The 20,443-nt window shown below is 47.1% G+C and overlaps 1 protein-coding gene across 8 annotated transcripts in view; it reads left to right on the top strand.

Moving 5' to 3' along the window:
* LOC139061031 (EEF1AKMT4-ECE2 readthrough transcript protein-like) overlaps positions 1-20,443 on the top strand; it is a 186,164-nt gene that overhangs the window by 52,354 nt on the left and 113,367 nt on the right. For 6 of the 8 annotated variants that reach the window (XM_070540458.1, XM_070540455.1, XM_070540459.1 and 3 more), the window contains 2 exons: positions 830-1,092; positions 4,430-4,712. In XM_070540458.1, the coding sequence (XP_070396559.1) occupies positions 830-1,092; positions 4,430-4,712 (546 nt within the window). Of the gene's footprint in view, positions 1-829; positions 1,093-4,429; positions 4,713-9,070; positions 9,692-12,555; positions 12,873-20,443 lie in introns of those variants that run through there. The other 2 variants (XR_011515150.1, XR_011515151.1) reach the window with 2 other exon arrangements.

Here is a 20,443-nt window from a genome sequence, read left to right as displayed (position 1 = left end):
TACCTGAATTAAACTTGCAAGGGCTTGAGTTTTATTCTAGCATACAAAGACGGGGTTGTCCGTTCCCTTCCCGTAGAAGTCCGTGTATTGATGGGAAAACGCGAATTGCACAATATTTACAACTTCACTGTGAACTACGCGATTAGAAAAAGCAGATGAAGCTCCTGCGCGTTGTGAGATTCTTCTTAGAGGCTAATTTTCATATAATTTGTTTCGCGATAGTTTCCATGAAACAAGAGTTACAGCCATTTCTTACAATCATACTCCCTGCATAGTCGGCCATGTATTGCCAGCAGACCGGAACTCTCCAGCGTTGGCAACTTCACTGTGAACTAACTTCTTTATGACAAATAAATGAAACAGCGTAATGATAGATTCGTCTGAGCGGGCAATATCAGTCAAATTTTTTCGAGATACTTAGATTAGATTGAGAGCCAGAAAGCATTCGCGAGGAACTGGAGACGAAATTTTTTTTGTTTCGACGCGATCCGTGTAGGCGGACATCGGCCACCACCACATTGTAGCTACATACAGCTTCGCTGTGAAATTTATTGGGGAACCGCGAGCGTTATCGATTAAACGAAGTATTCGTTAATTTGCAAAATTAGCGAGAAATGTAATGGATTACAATTAATTGTTTGAATGTAATTCCTCACGTAGAAGTCTGCTTTAAAGGCTTGAAAAGAAAAGCGCACTATCGTAATTTCGCAAGTCGTCTATTGGCTAATTGAGCCTAAATTATCATAATTCCTATTATTCTAAATTAGACTAAATTATTATCGCTATTCATCGTCGCTTCAACATTTCTCGCCGATGGTGTCACGTGCAGGTGAGTGTCAGCAACAACGCCAGAGAGTCGCCCGCTGTCACCTTCAGCTTGGACAAGGAGTTCATAACCACACTTGAGATGCTGAAGCGGCACAGGATGACGAAGCGAATCCTGGGCCACTTCAAGCTGACGTACGCCACCTTTGCGCCTACACCGAAGCTGGCCAAGGACAAGGGGCGCTCCGATCAGCTCTTCAAAGACCTCATTGAAATGAGCAGCAAATTTGGGGCCTCCACGTCCTACGAGAACACCATGGCCGACAGGTATGGTGAACATTGCACCCCCCTTCTGAAAGCTTCAAAGCCACGCTGGCATCGCACGCAGCGTAAATGTTGAATAGGGGAAACTACGCATGGGTGAATCTCTTGCGTGTAACAATGATAATCGGTGGTTTAACAAGGATAATCGGTGATAAGCGCCCCGTGGATCAGTGAGAATTCTTCAGCAATTTTGTCGTGTCACCGTGCACGTGAGTCATAATTAGCGGGCTTGATTGCACGTGAAAGCATTCTGCACCCACAGTCGCAGGCTTACCCATGTGATGAGAGTAGAATATTTCCAGGCGTTGGATGGAAGTCGATTGATGCTATACGCGGGTAATCAAAGATAGTCGAGAGAGCTCGGCATGTTTTGTGCAACGAAGAAAGCGGCTCCACGCCCACGAACTGAAGTATATACGCACTTCGACGCACGGGCATTGGTTGACCATTCCCGGACTATCTATAGTTTCGTAATCACTACTTGGCCCCGAAGTATTATGTATTATGCACGGACCCAAGTTAACCTTTCCATGCAAATGAGGGGGGGGGTACCTTTACTAGTACAAATATGAATAACGTCCACCATTCGCCATAAAGACGCGTAAACCCGCCAAAGAGAAATGAAATAAGTCGCATCTCACAGTTAGGCCTGCGAGATACAACTCTACTTTAATTGCCAAACAAGGAACCACATCAAATGGACTCGCGCAGGAAAGAAGGGCAGGGAGAACGCTGCCAAAAACAAGTAAACAAGCGAAAATGTAAAATGAAAAATTCCAGTCATCATTATCATCAGCCTGGTTACGCCCACTGCAGGGCAAAGGTCTCTCCCATATTTCTCCAAAAATTCCAGTAGTAGAGTACAACTTTAAGAAAACAGCAGTTAGCAACCAAGGCACACGGACCGCTCGGAGTTGTGTTGCTCTGCCAGTCAATCACAGAAGCAAACAAAATCATCGTTATACGGCCTTTTCAAAATGGCGTCATACTCTTGAAAAATTCGGAGTGTCCACTGTTCTTGAAGTGTCTTTTCATCGGCGGAAGCAATGAGCCGTTCAACAGACATGTACAAGGTGCATGGAGTCTGAGCATTTCACTCTTGAAAAGTCTATGGTACAGTTCATTTAACTGCTTAGCCCGTTTTACTCATGAAACTTTACTGCCAATGGAAGTGAAAATTGACAATATATATTTGTACCAAAGCAACCATTCTACTTCAGTTCAATAACAAATTAGGCTTTCGCCATACCGCTATAAGAAGCGAAAGAAAACGTATAAAATTACGTGGTAATAATTTTTCTTCTGTGGTTACCGCCTTATTTGGGTAACAAGAATATATGAAGTACGAATTACTTGCAGCCTCGCGGAGGAACAGTGATTGGCGGTTATGAGAGCATGGACAGGGCTTCAAAGCAGGCTTAAATTGTGTCCGACTATAGTAGCGTTTATTGAAGTAGCTCTTGATGAATAATAGAGAAACATATATTTGCCGAACAATCCCAGTTCTTTTCGATCCTTCGTTTACTGCTCTCTCAAGCGCCAAAACTTGCGTATTGTTATTTGGAAAGTTGAGTAACGATACATGGCCGCCAGTCCCGCGCAACCGCATAGCGCGCAGGACGCTGTGGTTCTAGACGCGCTGCGTCCACAGCGATAAGTTAGAAAAACACGCACATAAGCACGGCAAAGAAGCGGCTATACGTCAGGTGGTTCGACTCATAATTGTAGAGGCGTCACTCAAAACACACTGAATTGTTCTGCACTTCCGGCGGTGTTTTCCCTACTTGCTTTTTAAGTAAAAAGATGTTGATCCATAAATATTCTCAAGAATAATGGTTAAATTTGTTAATTTTCACTTTTCCTTCCTGTTTGGCTGTTGCCTTGGCTCTCTCCCTAAGTAGATGACTTATTTTCTCAACACCTTGCGACTCTTGTTTCCAATTGCAAATTTTGCGCGAAACGTGTTGTACAATTGGGAAAAACCAGACGAGGGAACAGGTGAAAGGCATATTGCCTATGGGTTTAAGGGTTATTTCAGGGTTTCATTATAGACGCTATAGTTAAAGCTAGCGAGTGTACAAGGCATATAGACTTGGAACGAATTGTGAGGATGGCACCGGTTTCGAGATATGCACTGTCAAACTTGCGGTAAAAATGCACAGTTGCACTTTTTCGAGAAAACGCTGTTTTGTGCATTTTAGCGCAAGAGTAATTAGAACCCCAATCCATTTTGTCGGACAGTTGGAAGATTAATATCTCGAAACTGGTTTAATCCTGAGACTTCTTTCCAAGTGGGCACGCCTTGTGACCTCACTGGCTAGCAAACATAAATGCGCAGCGTAATGTAATTAAATAAAAAAGTTCATTACTCGAATTACTCAAATTATTCAAATAAGCATCTTGAACTCTCGTAAAATTAATGACTTCCTCCTCGAGTAATCTAGCTCAAGGGTTAGATTCGTGCTATCCGCCAAAGGCAATTTTCGAAAAATTCTAAAGAGACACTGAAGACTGCTTACGCGTGAGAACGCGAGAGCGGTGTACCGCTTGCAGACCTCGAAACATCATGAACGCGCTCATTATATAGGCTCCTAACGTGGCGCCACCTTTTCCCTGTAAGTTGCGCTGTCACGTGTTCAATGCTCCTGTGCGCACCTTTAGTCAGCCAGATGTTTAGACGTGACGTGTGCAATGACGCATGCATTAGGGGAACCTTTGATTGGCCAGAACCGCGAAGCCGAAAAGAAGGACAGCCGTGGCCTCGACGAAACGTACTCGTCTTGCACCGTGGAGACCAGGGTTCAATTCCCAACCAGATCAAAACGAAGCAAATTCTCTCTTCAAAGACAATATTTTACTTTTTTGCAAGAACCTCAGGATACATTCGACGTCAATCCTAGCACTTTCTGACATGTTTTTACACAGTGCGTCGTCGGCCATTTTCGGTACCATTTTTTTCCGTCACGCCCACTACGAAGGATTTTCGCCTAATGGGGCGCATGATGCTTTCACTCCAAAACATTGTGCAGCTAAACAAAGAACACCTGCTATATACTCTTTTCATATAGGTACTCTAAATAATGCGAGAACTTGGGCTTAGTAATATTGATTTAGCCCCTAATTGACCAATGCGCATCAAGATTACTCTGCATATTATATTCCTTGCATTCTGCCCGTTTTCGCGAAGTAAAAACGTCATGAGACATCTAGCTTTTTTTTCAGAAAACCACGAAAGCTAGCATGTGTATCGTTCTCGAGCGTACCTAGTAGCCCTCTTTGACAGCCTCGCTGGTCAAAGAAAAAAAAAACACTAAAAAGGAAGCACGTGACATGGTCGCAGCATGCCCCTCGAGCTTCACCCACGCAACATCCCAACGGTGGCGCCGTCTACCGACTACGACACCTGGAACGCCGCGCTGCGCCGCCACTTCAACCAGTCTTTCGACAACATCCCGTCAGTGACCATCAAACGCCCCAAATACTTCAGGGCGGTGTTCATGCTGCACGCCGCGTTCGGGGATACCAAGACTTTGGACTTTTTCGGCTGGCTCTCCATACAGTCGCTGATACACTTCACGAGCCCGAAGCTGCTCTCCAGTTACTACTACTCTTCCGAGGAACAGGTAAGGAGTCGTGCTTTCCACACACAATGACGTTGCGGAATTTCATCCCTGAGAACACATGCAAGGTTCGGAAATTATTTCGTGCCAAACAAAAAACGTTACATGGCATTCCGTAGCTGTGTTGTCTGGGTCACCAGTGTTTCGATGTCGGATTTAATCTCTGCTTTATTGAGCACTAATCGAGCACAAGCACTTACACGGGCACTCGAGGCACACTCGCGCCGTCGCCGTCGCCGTGATGTCCCGGTGTGGATGGTGCAAGTCGCCGCGTTTACGCGAGGCTCGAGCGCGGAGTTTTGCGAGGTCTCCTGAGACGCGAGGGCCGCGCAGTGTGTTTGTCTGCAAAACAATACCGCATTCACTAGAGGCGCTTCTGACGCGCTTTGAATCATCGAACTCGAGGCTGAGTGGTAGCATCTCCGTCTCACACTCCGGAGACCCTGGTTCCATTCCCACACAGCCCTTCTTCCAGGTTGTTTTATGCGAAGCATATTACTAGAGCTCAACCCAGCTGCTCAGGCGTGGCGGTGTCGCCTTCAATACCACGTGACACCGTGACATCACGACAGAGGAGAAATGAGGCTCCAACTCGCGCCGTCGCTCGCGGCGTCGTCTTCAAGGCTGACCACGTGACACCGTGATGTCACGACAGAGGAGAAACGGGGTTCCAACTCGCGCCATCGCTCGCGGCGTCGCGGCTGTATATAAGCAGCTGCGCTTGCCTCTGCTAGACACTCACGAGGTGAGATGCCTCCTGGAGACAGAGCTCCTCGTTGGAATGAGAAGCGAAGGTTGCGGCGTGCTACAGAGACTGTTTCTAGGTGGCTTTGCTACGGCGCAGCGACTACGCGCCCCGCATCGGACGCGGTGAGCGTCGAGCAACGCAGCGTTCGGTGCGACAACGAAATGTGCGCCTGAGCAAGCGCCGCACGCATGAGCCGACGCCGATGACACCGGCTTTTCTGCGACAAGACCTCCTTATCGCTGTCGCGTTAAAAAAAAGGCTCGTATGCTTCGCATCGTGGGCTTAACCTTAGCTAAGCCACAGCCAGTTTTTTTATTTATGTATCGCCTTACGGGATTTTTTGCTCACGGCCAACACCGCCAACAACAGCTTTTCTGCGACACGAGCTCCTTAACGCTGTCGCGTTAAAACGACGCACCCTAGTCACGGGCACGCGATCACGGTTTCGCTCAATAAGCTTGCCGCGGAGCTGCAGACCGGCGTTCTCCATTGCTCTGCTGGCGGGAGCGTTTGCGAGTACAGCCACTTAGAGTTCCTGCTGTGCGACGCTGCCCTTACAACACTGTGCATCATATACAGTTGTCTGACCGGAACGACTTCAAGCAGCAAACGCTGACGGTTGTTCTCTTTTCTCGTCTCGCAAACTGTTGAGGCGCGACGCCGGCAATGGCGCTGGGGTCGCTCTTCATCCAGCCACCGTTGTGAGGCACCTCATCTTCAAGCGTGTTAGTTCTTGTTCAGGCGCCTAATGTCCACGTGGTTGCTTTCGTGCTATCGCGCTAACGGATTTTGTGCGGATCAGAACCGTGAACGTCATTGGAGGGAAAGCGAGATGAATTGGCGCTACAAGAAATGCCGCGGAGCAGCACCGCCGTCTTGCAGCGACCGCGATCCAATCAAAACAGAAAACGCAGTGACGACAAGTATGAACGGGCGTCTGCAGCCGGCGTGAACAGTACGGCCGTGGTAAATGCGGCGGCGGAGACTGCCGCCTTGCGCTAAAAGTGGCGCCAGAGTAGACTTGCTGAGCGGGTGTGCGTCCGTGAGTATGCGTCCGAATTTGCTTTTACGTCATGCATCTGTAACCCTGCCGTACTGCTGCTACCCATTGACAGTGATTGCACAATGAAGTTCTCGAATGAATCTGACGCCTTGTGCAGACGTGCCCAAGTTTTTCCGATAAGTACAGTTAAAACTCGATCTAACGAAACACGATTTTACGAAGTTCCCGATCTGACGATGAAATTTCCGTTACGCGGCAGGTGCCCATAGGGTTGAACGTTGTCATCAACTCGAATTAACGTATCTAACTTGGCCTAAGTCGATTTAACGAAGCTTTTTACTGTAATAGATGAGCAAAAAAGAACGGCGATTTCTTTCGAATTTTGACGCTTACGGGTTTTTTCTCGAACGTGGGCTTTAAAGCTAACGCGTTGGAACATCTAGGCGCCCTAGTCGCGGCCCTAGCTTTATTTTGATGAGACTGCATGCCACGCCCATGTGCGGAAATGCGGACTCAACACCGCCTCGGTAGAGGCGGTGGTGGTTGCTTTCGTTATGTCATGGTTTACGCCACAGGTCGCCCCATTAGGGGCAACTACGATGCAGCGATAGCCTTTTGGCGTGTAGCTACGTTACAATTTAACATTTCGAAGAGCCGAAAAATGCTTTCCTCGAGTGTACAAACTTCCCGATTTAACGAAATAAATCGAGCGTGGTCATCACTTCATTAGATCGAGTTTCAACTGTACTCCGTCGAACTATAGCGTAGTCGCCAAGGGTGGATGCGAGGCGCCACCGCTTCTATGGCAAAACTGTCTGCGTGGTGACCTCGCGACGTAAGCCCGTAGCACGTACACGTCCTGTATGTAGCGATGCTATATGCGTCACTCTAATGAGTGCTTCCTTCGCGACGATCAGCTGTATGCGCGATCTTCTTCGCTTTTAAGAAACTTGCTTACCTTCGTGTTGGTTAGCTGCTGGAAAGAAATACCCACCACTGCCGGGAATCAAACCGCGGTCTATGCGTGGGAAACAAACTGTCCACCGCGCAGCTAATGTAGCAGCTGGTGTGTTGCTCGCCGCCGGGTGTCTCTGAGGCTCGTGCTGGCTTGGGTGTGAGTCGAGCCGGTCTCGCTATAGCTGCACATGGGGCATTTGGTGAGAGGGCCGAGCACAAATGTATACTCTTGCAAGCGCTCTTAGTCTTCGCACAGAGCTCAGAGATCGGAGGAACATTTAAGCGAAATGCCAAAATCTCTTTATGAACTGATAAAGTATTGTTTCAAAACTATGTGTTAGCCAATTTCTTGGTAGTAGGTTGCGTACTGGAAACGATAATAAATTGTCAAAGTTTTACTTTTGCTCGGTTTTTCCCGCCCACAAAAACCGGCGCCAGGTCAGTGTGACTTCACAAATTTTGAGGTATCTTTTTTTCGTATTTTGGCCATTGTGGCCGAAGTTTTTCAAACTTGAAACTTGCCGAATTCAGTCACCGAGCTCTTTGGATTGAAATGTAGTCCTCCATAATGATGAAAGATTAACTAGGCCAAAGCAGACATTGGCAGAATCCGTCACGTGACGGCGAGCTTGCGCTTGAAATTCAGGGCGGCGTCAGCACGAGTTCATTATATTTGCATGCTTTCTGCTTTGCGGAGCCTTTTCTCGTCATGGTAAGGGGTATTTTTTCTCGGGACTTCTTCTCACTTTGCTGTAGGGTAATATTCTGCTGCCCGTGGAATAATTTCCGGTTTACGCCCCTTCAACTACTCTGGAAAATAATGCAAGGCGAAGTGGAAAAAAACGTGACGGGAGGTTTTACTCGGTGTCCGAGATGTGTGCGATTTGTTAAATGTTCTCGCTGGCTAGGCGGAATTTTTTTCGGTTCGCTAAACAATCATTACCCGCCAGTGAACGTTGTTGGAGGACGCTGGTTAACGCTGACGGCTGGAGTGCCTCACTTTTTTTTTGCGCGTAAGTTTCTTTTTTCTCTTTCGTTCACAGAGAAGCAGTACGTTCCGTCTGCATTGGGTAAACAAGCAATCGAGTGGTATTGTCGACTTGTCATTTCCTTTCCTGCAATTAACTACAGGGTTCAGACCATCATAACACCAGATGGAATAGTGGCGAATGTCCCCGCACCCCTAAAATTTAAGTTGCCGCAACAGTTGTTTCACCGAACCAGTTTCGACTGCCAACCAGGGGCTGTATCCATCATCACGTCATGAAACAGTGCCTCACTCTGTTCCTGTACTCGCTACAACGGGCGCGCGCGAAGGCATTAAGACAACCGCGCATCCCAATTATTTCTGCGCATTAACACATTCTGCTGCGTCATGACGTCGGAGTTATTTTCGAAACGCCAGGCTTGGCGCTTCGAGATCAAATCTAGTAATACCAGTCTAAAATATCTCACGTCTTGCCCAAAGTTCGAGCTTGCTAAGTGTCCGCCCTTAGACGTACGAGAAGAGCGTGTTAAATGTACTTTACGACTACGGCACGCGAGTTGGCAAGAAGTAATGAGCGAATAAACTTCGTCGCGACAAAGCTACATTCCACAAAAAAGTTGAGGGAAGTGCTGGTGCCTACGCTGTGGCAGAATCGCGTAAATAAATTGTTCTCACGAAGCAGCTATATAACCGAATTTCATTGTCATTTCCAGAAGTAGGACCTGGCAGACAGAAAGCAGTATTACGCTTATACGCTTGTATGCAACATGACGCAGCATATTCACACTTTCACACATTTCCAGAGCAGCTATGTTGCCGGCTTTCGTTATCACTTCCAAAAGTAGGAACTGGCTGAAAAGAAACAGCATTGCTCTAATAACGCCTGTGTGCAACCTGACGCAGCGTATTCACATTTAAACGCGTTCGCAAAGCACGCTCGGCTGGGTCAATGGCCCCGAAAAATACAAACCTTAGCGAGTTAGCGGCACCTGTCGTTACAGTAAAGTCGAGCGCTCCGCAACTCGCAGGCCTTCACCGCGCACCGAAGCCACTGCCTTGCACAAACGCACGCGGCTTTCCGCTCCGCCCTCAACGCCCACATCTGGATGGTCGTGCCCAAGGCGACTCTACAGGACGTGCGCGAAACGGCGAACGACGTCTGGCGAGCCTTCGCGGAGCTGCTGGGCGAGGAAAACCGGACGCTGGTGGGCAGCAGCAAGCCGCCGCCCAAGGACCCGTACCAGGAGGCCCTCTTCTTGTACCGGTCGATGTCCAAGCCCGAGAAGGTGGGCGTTTTTATTTTTTGCAGTGATTTATTTTAGAATGTCGTCAGTGCGAATGCGCATTACCGATGGCACACGGACAAAAGAAAGCGCGAACGAAACAAGTGCAGTGAAACCTCGTTATAACGAAAAGAGATGTCAGGAAATAACGAATATAACGAAGTAACGATGAACCACAATACAGACGCATAGTGCAGTACGTGCGATATCGATATCAATAACGAAGTAACGCTACATTACGTTTCAATATTGTTGTAAGGAGGTTTTATTGTATAGCGTGTGCACAGCGAAACAGCTTACACAACCATACGCAATCTGAGTACAATTTTTGTGTTTTACGTGCCAAAACCACAATTTGTTTATGAGGCATTCCACCTCTTCCAACTACGGACTATGCTATTATCCTATTCAACTACGGACTATCCTATTTTTGACCACTTGCCGATCTTTAACGTGCTCCCACTTCATGGAACACGGGTAGTTCTTGCACTTCGCCCCCATCGAAATGCCGACTCCGCGGCGGGGATTCGATCCTATGGTCTTGCGCGCTTAGCAACGAAATAGAGGCTAATCCAACACCGTGGATAACACGAAACCTCAATACAACGTTGAAATCATACAACACATACAAAGTCATATATAATCAGTAGAAAAAATATTTCAAAAACGATGCCACTAGCTAGCTGTGGAAGGTGGTTCCGTGATATGCATGTGCTTTTGAGGCAGAAAACGTGGGAGTCCGTAACATTCTTCCGGGGACGAAAGAAGCTCTCCATTAAATGTTTTATTGCGCATGGCCTGTGATGCACAAATAAAGGACTAGTTGACAATTAGCGTAATTGATACGCTGTTTTATTCCAGATGCTGACGCCGGCCGTATCTAGTTTCCTTTATTCGATGCGCCTTTATCAGTCGGTTCATTACACTTCCCCCAGCGTTACATACCACATTGACGCAGGGCAAACTCTATTTTTTCTCTTGCCAAACTCAAGTACACTTTCGTTTGCTCTCCTTTTATCATCCTGTATTGGCTATTAAGGCGACCAGGTTGTTCTTGTGATAAACAATTCCCGCTTCTTTCGGGCTGTTGGTGTTGAGTTCATCTGTCAATTACACATTGCATCGCGTTACTGGCCCATTAAACTTCCGCATTTTATTATACCGCGCTTAGCAGTGAACTGCTTAAGCAACGAAGTCCACGTCTTAATCAAAAATGAATCATTGACAGCGGCCTAAAGTTCGAAGGCGGGGCTCATAATATTCACGGGAGAGATCTTCCAGCGGAGATTTCCGTTAGGCGATACATATCGGCACTGCTCTGCCGTACAGTCAACAAAAATATTGAAGATTTCTACCTTAAGTACTGGCGAGTTGCTGCTCATAGGAGTTGGCGGCAATCCTCAGAAGACTCTTCTTATAGGGTGCTCGAAGAAGTGCCAAGCACCCATTACCACACTTATGCGTGTGAAAATTTTTGGTTCTGACATTATGTTCTCGCCCACACCTCTATTATGAGATGCTACGAGCTAAATGAGTAATAGCTAGGCGTAACAGAGGGTGTGGAGTGAAACTTTAATACCCTCTGGGGTGTAATTGTAAACTCGGCGTGGAAATAGGCGAACCTTATCTGCTTTCGCTTGTGAATTTGCGTTATACAGGTTAGTGGCAAATATTACGAATAGCAGAACAAGCACGAGGCAAATTGAAATGCTCAATTTGTCCTTTTCTCGTCGAATCTAAGCACCTTCGCTATTCTCGGAGCAACGTGTACGGACGAGAAGAACTTCAGTTTGGCCTAGTTGGTGTTTACTGCATATCATATTGATGGCAAATAATGATGGGAACAGTGGAAGAGAACACAAAAATACGACATGGGCGGTAACTTTCAACTGTCTTATTCACGGCAACCCATGGGCATATATAGACAAATAGAACATGCGCAGAACGCAGCTCCCATGAACATTGATCAGCCCAGCGGGGCAACCGATTATCAAAAAAATCTATCTCCGATCGAAACAACCTAATGGAAGCGTCACTAACACAGTCTTGGTCTATCTTCTTTATGTGATATGCCTGCATCAGTTCGCGTGCAGTCTGGTCCTGGCTTCTCCCCGGAATCTTTATTTTTCTTTATTTGCGGTCACTATCATATGCGGAGAATGGACGGGATGTGAAAGAAAGGAAAGGTAAAGCGAAGACACGTCCCGTCTTTTCTCGCTCCACCGAGAGTGAGGTGGCTCAATCTCACACAGCGTTTAGTACCACCCTCTAACAGAGCCTTGCACAGTTTGGGGCACACTACGCCCCCCCCTTCCCCCCTCCCGCCGTACTCACCGCCTGTCTTGCGTGCCTATATATATTTTGACGCTGCGCGCGCAGCATACGGCCGTACTGATAACAGCATTTGTGTTACCAACACGACACGGCGTTTTGTGCAGGAACGTATAGCGAACGCAGAATTTTCCTGAAAGAAAGAGCAAACCAGGCACATTACGATAACTATTTGGGGACAAGATGCACTCTAAAAGGTGGCAAATTTTCTACGCCCTTAAAAAGATTCCTCCCTTTGGCGCTTATCTTGTGCCACAAGAATAATCGTGATCTATCTTTCCCGTACTTCCTTTCTTTAACACTGCGTTCCCGGTACTTTCAAGTCACGAAAAGCATGCGCATTTTTAGCGTGACGTATAGCATTCCGGAAAGAAAAGTAGCGAGCGCAGCGTTTTCAAAAACGAAAGCGCAAGCAATTGAGGCAGACGACGATAATTGTTGTAGGACAAATATGCACCTCAAAAGGTGAAACTGTTTCAAGAGCGCAGAGTGCGCTCCCTCTAGCCAACTAGCGTCTTCCACGTTCTCGACGACAGGTCAACGCCTTCTACGCATCCGTGCCCCCTATGAAAATGAAGCCGCTCTACAACTACGTGGCCGTCAAAGGCGCCATGCGTGGTCTCATGCGGGACCCGGAGTTCCGGTTCATGAACCAGGAGTGGAAGATCGAGGACTCCAGCACCCTGCGGGGGTACAGCCTGGTGCCGCCCGAGCTGGAGTTCCCGTGGCTGGGACCGGGAAGGCCTTACGCCCTCGCCCTGGCCGGACTGGGCGTCCGAATGGCGGCCACGCTCTACTTCCAATCGGTGGCGAGGCTGGCGAACGCCTCAGAGACTACAGCCGCCAATTTCAGGCAAGTAAAAAAAAAATGGCTGTGGCTTAGCTAAGGTTAAGCCCAGGATGCGAAGCATACTAGCCTTTATTTTAACGCGACAGCGTTAAGGAGCTCGCGTCGCAGAAAAGCCGGTGTCGTCGGTGTCCGTGTCTGCGGCGTTGCACTTCATGAATAAATCGTTGTCGCGCCGAACGCTGTGTTGCTCGACGCTCACCGCGTCCGATGCGGGGGCGACGCAGCGAGCGACGGCGGGAGTTCGAGCCCCGTTTCTCCTCTATCGTGACGTCACGGTGTCACGTGGTATCGAAGGCAACACCGCCGCGCCTGAGGAACTGGGTTGAGCTCTAGTAATATGCTTCGCATAAAAAGCGATGGAAATCATTTCAGTGTCCATTTATGCGGTTCATTGATTCCCCGTCGTACAGCTGGGAAGCGTTTAGCACTTCTGTGGCTGATGCCAACAGATAACGAAGCTACGGAAAAGCGCAGAAGAAAGGAAGTATTCGATATTTGAAGCATTCCAATAACAAAGAACAAATCGCAGATGATTAGGTTTAAGTACGTGACAAGGAAAATGAGAGTGAAAAAGAAAAGGCAACTTTCCAGGATGGAGGAGCAGGGTCCATGACCCCTCCTTGCGACGTGTGGCGCTGTCGTCGCATGCGATGCAGCTAAGATAGAGCTACCACGTGACGCCGTGAGATAACCCTATCGGATCAATGCTTCGTGGTTTGCATGTGCTCTGAAATTGTTAGACACGCTTAGTGTGAAGAATGTTTATATTAAACTTGAAAATGTGCACAGCTATGCAGGATCAGTGTATTGCTTCATGCCAGACTTTGGGAGTGCCGGCGAGAGATCTGACGATATTGTGTTGTTCGGAATTATAGGCTTGGATATGTAGGATGGTGTCTATCTTATCTTTTTTTCTCTTTAGTCTGTTAAACGTTCGACTAATACTGGAGTATTGTAGTATGCTTGCGTCCATTAACGAGCTCAATAATGTGGCGATGTTGTAAAATGTACATCGAAATGCAATGACACTTGCATTAAAAACATGATCATTACACTTCTCGGTCTCAACTGCAGAAGGGAGATAAATTACCCACCATTAGCAATTGCTGTGTGCGAAGTTATTACGCCTTAAGTTTTTCTGCCAGCACAAAAATGATCAATTTAAAACTGATCCTGACAAATACGCTCACAATTTTTAGAGTAACGAGACATGAGCGCATTGAACACTTATTCAAGTACAGATTTCTAAGCTAAGACAAACTTTTCTGACAGAAAGTCAGAAAACGGAATATGTTTCCACGTGAGCTTGTGAACTGTAGGTCTAATAACGTCTTGTCAAAAACGAAACGAAACGAAGGTCTATCTGAGAATGTTGACCAAGTAGAATAGAGCTGAAGGCAGCAATGGTTCCTTTTCTTAGCGCTAATAATTTTTCCGTACAGACGTCTATTGTATCCCTTCTACTGCTTATATATATGCGCTTCTTTCTTTTTCTAATTTTGACGGCTGATGGCGTGTCTTCTCACCCATTTTGGGCCCCCTCTGTAATTCCGAATTCTGGCCGAAAATGGCCCAATTTCGTCGAAAGACCCCAGTTGTCAACACATTTTACGTCCTCCGTCAGAATAAACTCGCTCCAGTTTGCGCTGCCCCGAGGGATTACCTGCGGCGCCATCGACCAGAAGCTCCGCAAAACACTGCAAAGAAATGCTGCAAAAATGAAACAGTACTAATGACAAGCTCAGCTCCTCCGTCCATGGAACGAAAGGGGCTAGTATTCACTAGGGTACGAACCCATCTTCCGAATCTTGCAATAGTCTCCGACTGAGGCTACAGCAACAGCTGTAGAAGTGCGCAAATTGTTTTTTTAGGGGGGGGGGGGGGGGCAATGCTCAAGACAGTGCTCGCGAACAAAAGAAATGTTCCGCAAATGCGGCCGCAGATGTCTGGCGCCCTCTGCCAAAGACGAAGACGGTGTCGGCGCGGACATTCCGGCCGCAGCCGCTGCTCTGCGCGTGGTCTGGAGAACCTGGGAGGCGGCGAGAAGGGCGAACGCGACCCCGGCGATCAACCTCGGACCCGTGCCCAGCGACGCCGCCGTGTTCGCCTTCCACTGCTGGTTCTCGTGCGGACTGCGACCCTATCACGAGATGATTTGCAACTTGCCCCTGATGCACTCTAGCGACTTCGCGCGCGTCTATGGTTGCAAGGAAGGTTCGAGGATGAACCCGAAAACCAAGTGCGCGATCAGGGTGTAGGGCTTCGCGCGCGTGAACCTCTTCTGTAGGGTTTACGCGCAGAGGATGCATCCCAGCACACTGTAATAAATGTGTGCTTTATCGCGGATTTCGCTTTTTTTTTTCTGCGTCTGTCAGTCTGTCCCTCCATCTCTCCGTCAGTCAGGTCGGGCCACGTCAGGTCCGGGTCAAGCCAAGCTAAGTCCTGTCCTGTCTGTCGGTATAGTGATCATAAGTTTACACATCAGGCTGATGAGCAAAAGAGATCGTGGGTTCAAACTCCGGCCACAAGGACCAGATTCTGGTGGGGTTGCAGAATGCAAAATGCTTGAGGCCCGCAACCTGTGTACAGTGTTCTCGATTGTAGCAAGATATTCTGGTTGTAGCTGCAGACGTTCAGATGCGAACCTCTCACAAGGAACGCGAACTTGTACGACCAACTGCAAGGTGTCACAACGTTCCTGACACATGAGAGCGCGTCATAGAGCTCCGCAACTTTTTTGATTTATTTGTAGTGTTGCACAAAAACCCTGCCGCAGCCGCTGGTCGTATATGAACAACTGCAGGTAGTTTGCTTTCATCGGGCATTATGGTACCTAATCCCACGTGGTCAACGTTACGTATCATCATCAGCCTGGTTACGCCCACTGCAGGGCAAAGGCCTCTCCCATATTTCTCCAACAACCCCGGTCATGTACTAATTGTGGCCATGCCGTACCTGCAAACTTCTTAATGTCATCCGCCCACCTAACTTTCTGTCGTCCCCTGCTACGCTTCCCTTCCCTTGGAATCCAGTCCGTAACCCTTAATGACCATCGGTTATCTTCCCTCCTCATTACATGTCCTGCCCATGCCCATTTCTTTTTCTTGATTTCAACTAAGATGTCATTAATTCGCGTTTGTTCCCTGACCCAATCTGCTCTTTTCTTATCCCTTAATGTTACACCTATCATTCTTCTTTCCATAGCTCGTTGCGTCGTCCTCAATTTGAGTAGAACTCTTTTCGTAAGCCTCCACGTTTCTGCCCCGTAGGTGAGTACTGGTAAGACACAGCTATTATACACTTTTCTCTTGAGGGATAATGGCAACCTGCTGTTCATGATCTGAGAATGCCTGCCAAACGCACCCCAGCCCATTCTTATTCTTCTGATTATTTCTGTCTCATGATCCGGATCCGCCGTCACTACCTGCCCTAAGTAGATGTATCCCCTTACGACTTCCAGTGGCTCGCTGCCTATTGTAAACTGCTGATCTCTTCCGAGACTGTTAAACATTACTTTAGTTTTCTGCAGATTAATTTTTAGACCCACTCTTCTGCTTTGCCTCTCCAGGTCAGTGAGCATGCATTGCAGTTGGTCCCCTGAGTTACTAAGCAAGGCAATATCATCAGCGAATCGCAAGTTACTAAGGTATTCTCCATTAACTTTTATCCCCATTTCTTCCCAATCCAGGTCTCTGAATACCTCCTGTAAACACGCTGTGAATAGCATTGGAGAGATGGTATCTCCCTGCTTGACGCCTTTCTTTATTGGGATTTTGTTGCTTTCTTTATGGAGTACTATGGTGGCTGTGGAGCCGCTATAGATATTTTTCAGTATTTTTACATATGGCTCGTCTACACCCTGATTCCACAATGCCTCCATGACTGCTGAGGTTTCGACAGAATCACATGCTTTCTCGTAATCAATGAAAGCTATATATAATGGTTGCTTATATTCCGCACATTTCTCTATCACCTGATTGATAGTGTGAATATGATCTATTGTTGAGTAGCCTTTACGGAATCCTGCCTGGTCCTTTGCTTGACAGAAGTCTAAGGTGTTCCTGATTCTATTTGCGATTACCTTAGTAAATAGTTTGTAGGCAACGGACAGTAAGCTGATTGGTCTATAATTTTTCAAGTCTTTGGCGTCCCCTTTCTTATGAATTAGGATTATGTTAGCATTTTTCCAAGATTCCGGTACGCTCGAGGTCATGAGGCATTGCGTATACAGGGTGGCCAGTTTCTCTAGAACAATCTGTCCCCCATCCTTCAACAAATCTGCTGTTACCTGATCCTCCCCAGCTGCCTTCCCCCTTTTCATATCTCCCAAGGCTTTCTTTACTTCTTCCGGCGTTACCTGTGGGATTTCGAATTCCTCTAGACTATTTTCTCTTCCATTATCGTCGTGGGTGGCACTGGTACTGTACAAATCTCTATAGAACTCCTCAGCCACTTGTACTATCTCATCCATATTAGTAATGATATTGCCGGCTTTGTCTCTTAGCGCATACATCTGATTCTTGCCAATTCCTAGTTTCTTTTTCACTGCTTTTAGGCTTCCTCCGTTCCTGAGAGCATGTTCAATTCTATCCATATTATACTTCCTTATGTCAGCTGTCTTACGCTTGTTGATTAACTTCGAAAGTTCTGCCAGTTCTATTCTAGCTGTAGGGTTAGAGGCTTTCATACATTGGCGTTTCTTGATCAGATCTTTCGTCTCCTGCGATAGTTTACTAGTATCCTGCCTAACGTAGTTACCACCGACTTCCATTGCACACTCCTTAATGATGTCCACAAGATTGTCGTTCATTGCTTCAACACTAAGGTCCTCTTCCTGAGTTAAAGCCGAATACCTGTTCTGTAGCTTGATCTGGAATTGCTCTATTTTCCCCCTAACCGCTAACTCATTGATCGGCTTCTTATATACCAGTTTCTTCCTTTCCCTTCTCAGGTCTAGGCTAATTCGAGTTCTTACCATCCTGTGATCACTGCAGCGCACCTTGCCGAGCACGTCCACATCTTTTATGATGCCAGGGTTAGCGCAGAGTATGAAGTCTATTTCATTTCTAGTCTCGCCGTTCGGGCCCCTCCACGTCCACTTTCGGCTATCCCGTTTGCGGAAGAAGGTATTCATTATCCTCATATTATTCTGTTCCGCAAACTCTACCAATAACTCCCCCCTGATATTCCTAGTGCCTATGCCATATTCCCCCACTGCTTTGTCTCCAGCCTGCTTTTTGCCTACCTTGGCATTAAAGTCACCCATTAGTATAGTGTATTTAGTTTTCACTCTACCCATCGCCGATTCCACGTCTTCATAGAAGCTTTCGACTTCCTGGTCATCATGACTGGATGTAGGGGCGTAGACCTGTACAATCTTCATTTTGTACCTCTTATTAAGTTTCACAACAAGACCTGCCACCCTCTCGTTAATGCTATAGAATTCCTGTATGTTACCAGCTATATTCTTATTAATCAGGAATCCGACGCCTAGTTCCCTTCTCTCTGCTAAGCCCCGGTAGCACAGGACGTGCCCGCTATTTAGCACTGTATATGCTTCTTTTGGCCTCCTAACTTCGCTGAGCCCTATTATATCCCATTTACTGCCTTCTAATTCCTCCAATAGCACTGCTAGACTCGCCTCACTAGATAACGTTCTAGCGTTAAACGTTGCCAGGTTCATATTCCAATGGCGGCCTGTCCGGAGCCAGTGATTCTTAGCACCCTCTGCAGCGTCGCAGGTCTGACCGCCGCCGTGGTCAGTTGCTTCGCAGCTGCTGGGGACTGAGGGCCGGGGTTTGGTTGTGTTGTTCATATAGGAGGTTGTGGCCAAGTACTGCACCAGGGTGGCCAATCCTGCTCTGGTGAGGGAGTGCGTTACCGGTTCAGGTCACCGGGATCAGGCCACACTCCAGGCTTGTTTATGCAATTTTAACAACATGCGGATTTTTTTTTTTAATCCGGTGGAAAATTGCCGGCACCGGGATTCGAACCACGGACCTCTTGCACGCGAGGCGGGTGTTCTACCTCTACGCCACCGCTGCAGAAAAAAAAAACGTTACGTAATCCCAGGTATAATCCTTTTATGTGATGCCCTCCGCTGCGCTTTTTTTTTCTTTTTTATGTCAGAAACGGCAAATCATGAAGCGCGGAGTTGGCGTCCAAATCCAAGCCCCGATGCCGGTTCTGTTTCAGTCATAGAAATAGATCTCGAAGGTTATGCTTTTGAGGACTACATACACCGGAAGTGATAGTGGAGCCCAAGAACACTCAATGGGCTCCATGTTTTAGCCTTCACAGAAGGAAAAGCAGGGTGCTCGATCAGGCGCACGTCCGGTTGCAATGGACGACGAATAGCTCAATTTTATCCCAGTGATTTTCCCAAACACAATTTCACACGCATAGAAAGCATATTAAAACTTAATCACTTTTATTTCTGGCCATGTAGAGCAGATTTGTACAAAAATACATACACACATTGATATTCAGAAGTTACTCGGCATAGTATTTCACTATTTAGTAATTGGTTGGTGGAGGTAATCACAACTGTAAACCCAGTCCAGCGTATCCAAGACATTACTATAGTCTATACTCTACGTATTCCATGCTTCAATCAGAATGTTTGTGCATTAAACGCACCGCAGCATATCTGATACGTTGAGGATTACAGGTTAAAGAATGAGAAGGCATGCAATATGGATGACGTTTATTGTTAGGGAATGAGCTGCAGAAGACGCAAACATTCTTATAAGAGTACGTCACGGGGGCTGCCACTCCCCTCCACCCGATTTGCCGGTGCAGTCCGTGGACTGCTGCACGAAGTCCTTCGTCTCACGTCCAGATTCGTGTTCTCTGAATCTGCAATGGGAATGTTCCAGATGTACCAATAGAACAGGTTTGCTCCAGAAAGAGCAATAACTGTTGCGCCGGAAGTGCTCTGAATCCCCCATTGGAATTCACCAATGATTTTGCACTGACAATCGTTCTGGACAGCCCCGATGAAGATGGCGCGCTAGAAGAGAGCACCGTGCTGAGAAATGATGGTCGTCATCATCATAAATAATGGACAGTTAGATGCGTCAGTGCAGTTAAAATTTATTTATTTCTTTTGCTTCCTGTTCTGCAAGTGAATAACAAAAAGCAAAAAAAAGAGCTACTCGATTTCTTGGTGATTTTCTCTTTTCTGTCACTGTGTGTCGTTCATTTGTTCTTACTTAGTTTCTCTTTTTTGGCATCACACTGATTTGCCGTAATAACTGCAGTAAAGGCTCCATGGGCTTGATTGTTAAAGGTGTCCGTTGAATTTTTTCGCGTATTTTTTTCTTAGTGTTTCAGTTTGTCAGGATACGTGGCGTTCACCTTTGGCGCCTTTAACATTGATTATGTCTTAACAGACAATATCAGCTGTTATTGCGTTAGGATCCGATGTTCTTAACTCTTGTTTCACAACTGTAAATCGAAGAGTGTACAAAGTGCGTGGACCTGTTGCGCAGGCGCTACACTCGAAAGAATGCCTGAATTTACAAGTGCGATCAGTGTGCTTTGAAGAGCGTAAATTCTGCTGCGAGATTTCT

Source organism: Dermacentor albipictus, chromosome 6, assembly GCF_038994185.2.
Source record: "Dermacentor albipictus isolate Rhodes 1998 colony chromosome 6, USDA_Dalb.pri_finalv2, whole genome shotgun sequence".
Classification (NCBI taxonomy): Eukaryota; Metazoa; Arthropoda; class Arachnida; order Ixodida; family Ixodidae; genus Dermacentor; species Dermacentor albipictus.
The sequence above is the reverse complement of the archived record's forward strand: the minus strand, read 5'-3'. Positions and strand labels throughout refer to the sequence as shown.